General features: G+C 47.9%; 1 protein-coding gene across 1 annotated transcript in view; it reads right to left on the minus strand.

Annotated features, from left to right (window-relative positions):
- PIGU (phosphatidylinositol glycan anchor biosynthesis class U) overlaps positions 1–1,241 on the minus strand; it is a 108,566-nt gene extending 107,325 nt beyond the window's left edge. Inside the window, exon 1 of the mRNA XM_003788112.2 lies at positions 930–1,241. Within this exon, the coding sequence (XP_003788160.1) occupies positions 930–1,185 (256 nt within the window). The 5' untranslated portion in view covers positions 1,186–1,241. The remainder of the gene's footprint in view (positions 1–929) is intronic.
- Positions 1,242–2,852: the final 1,611 nt, after the last annotated feature.

The raw sequence follows: 2,852 nt of genomic DNA on the forward strand, positions 1-2,852 counted from the left end.
GCAGCTGTCATTGTTGTTTGGCGGGTCCGGGCTGGGGATTCGAACCCGCCACCTTAGGTGTACGTGGCTGGCGCCTTAGCCGGTTGAGCTATAGTTGAGCTATAGGCGCCGAGCCCAGCCTGAACATTTCTTGATGCTATTTACCTTCTGCTACCTGGAACTCCCCTTTTCTCTATTCTCCCTTTCCAATCTCTAGGTCCTTCAAGAATCAGCTCAAATCTCACATTTTCAGGAAACTGGAAAAGGGGAGGACAGTTCCGTCAAGGTCAGAACATCAAGGAAGAAACTCGGTGGACAGAGGAAGTACACTTTTTACAAATTATCATGACTCTTTGTTTGATTCTCTCAGTAACCTGTGGCTTCTTCAGCCCAAGTGTGTCTCGCTGTAGGCACTAGAGTATAAAACAATGTTTGATGAAGAACTTACAGAAATAAGAACAGTCGGGAAAACTGTATGGCACAGTTTCACAGACTGAAAAGAGCGTCTGAGCACACTCGGAGACTCTCTTTGCTTAAAGAAGATTGGTCTCTCACCCTGGTCCTCTCACACATCCTTCCCTACTCCACGGGTCACGATCCCATGCCAAATACCAACCCCTCAGCAAACCCCACTTCACACAGCACCCCCTCCTCTTATCTCAACCCTTCCAAGGGCCACACCCCTCGGCTGAACTAAATGGGACACGCCCCCATTCCCACCCCCCAGGTGGTCCGGCCCCCAGGGCCCAGACCTCGCGGCTCCGCTCCCATGTTCCTTCCCCTCAACAGCCCCGCCTTCCCGTCCCGCCCTCCCGCCCTCTCCCGGGACCCCGCGAGTTGCTCAGTTCTCCGAGAGCCGCGCGCTTGTGCTCACTTCCCCCGCCTCCCATTCACAGAGGCCAGGGCAGCGCGGGCGGGGTCTGACCGCGTACTCGAGCCGGCGGTCTCACCTCTCTTCCAAGAGCTCAGTGGGGACACCACCTCCACCCGCTCAGAAATGAACTCAGCCAGATTGGAGCGGAACAAGGCCGCCCGCACTGTCACAGCCACTACCAGCACAAGGGCCAAGGGAGCCGCCATGATAGCCGGGGCGGGCGCGCAGGCGGGAAGGAAAGACAAGGCGGAAGAGCCTCGCGACCTGCGCGCCACCCTCCGTAGTCCCGCGGGCGGGCGCGCGCCGTTCTGGCAGTGGGAGCGGCCGGGCATTGGGGACTACAACTCCCAGGAAGCCTTGCGGCGAGCCGGGCGTGGAGAAGCGCCGGGCTGAGAGCTGGAGGGAGGCTGTAGGGCTGGTAGCGGGTTTGAAAGAGATGTTAATTTCACTCGTGTGTGTGTGTGTGTGTGTGTGTGTAAGATGTTAATTTGTTCTAATTTTTGTTTTTAAAGAGTGCTATATATGTTTTTGTTTACAATTGTTTTTTGAACGCCAACTGTCTACCAGGCTATATTGAGTTCTGAGGCTACAACTCTTTTAGACTTATTAGCTCTGCAACCTTCAACAAGTTCCTTCATCTGAAAAACGTACTGATAGTAGGCTGAGTAGAGACAATTGAGAAATGACTGAAAATTGTGCCTGCCGCTTTTAAACACAACCGTTACGGGAAATTAAGTTATATATGTGGTCCGAAACATCACGCAAATTAAATGATATAAACTTAAAATTCAATAAATTATTTTAAAATCAAGGAAATAGTCAAACTCAGCACTTCTTATCTTAGTACTTTTTAAAAATCTGTGTGGTAAATACTATACAATGATTTGGTCATGTCCTCTTCCCGAATGGTGTTCGGCTACCTCAGGTTGGTACCTTGAAATCCCTCCCGATGGGAGTGTTTACACCACAGAAATCAGTAAACACTACAAATCCGGAGTTTGGGGCTTGGAGAGCCCATTGATGAGCGTCAAGCAGCACACTACTTCATTAGTTAATGTATGAAAAGTGCTTATGGTAAGTGCTTAAATATTAGCTATAATAAATAAATAAATAAATGTACAAGGAAATTTCAGATCCGTGGGAAAAAATGAAACTGCCTGATTGAGAATGACTGTTAGGGCCAGATGTGGTGGCTCATGCCCAGTAATGGTAGCAACTTTGGGAGGCCAAGGCAGGTAAATTACTTGAGCTCAGGAGTTCAAGACCATCCTGAGCAAGTGAAGCGCCTGTCTCTAAAAATAGCTGGGCATTGTGGAGGATGCCTGTAGTCCCAGCTACTCCAGAGTCTGAGGCAAGAGAATTGCTTGTGCCCAAGAGTTTGAGGTTGTGGTGAGCTATGATGCTATAGCACTCTACTGGGGGCAACAAAGTAAGACTCTCAAAAAAAAAAGAGAGAGAGAGAGAGAGAATGATTGTTAGTGAAAGGATGGTAGTTAACACTGGACAAGGGGAGCAGGGAAGGGTCTTAAAGAGATGACATTTGAGCTGACCCCTAAAGGATGAGAAATTAATCAGAGCTTCCAAGCAGAGATAACAGACTCTGAGTTAAGAAACAACAAGGTGTGTGTAAGTATCAGAAACAAGTATGACTCAAGTGAGAAAAGTAGAAGTTGTGGATGAAGATCAAGAGATAGGAACCTAATGGCCATGGTTGGGAATTTGGACTTTATTCACAGTGTAATCCATGTTCCATTGGAGAACTTCACATAAACCAGAAAGTGATGTGATCAGGTACATGTTTTTATTTATTTTTTGTTTTGTTTTGTTTTGTTGAGACAGAATCTCACTTGTCGCCCTTAGTAGAGTGCGATGACATCAAAGCTCACAGCAACCTTGAACTCTTGGGCTCAAGTGAATCTCTTGCCTCAGCGTTCCAAATAGCTAGGACTACAGGCTCCTGCCACAATGCCCAGGTATTTTCTTTTTTTTTTTTTTTTTT

The sequence above is a fragment of the Otolemur garnettii genome, unplaced genomic scaffold (genome assembly GCF_000181295.1).
Source record: "Otolemur garnettii isolate 467f Iridium unplaced genomic scaffold, OtoGar3 scaffold00025, whole genome shotgun sequence".
Taxonomy (NCBI): domain Eukaryota; kingdom Metazoa; phylum Chordata; class Mammalia; order Primates; family Galagidae; genus Otolemur; species Otolemur garnettii.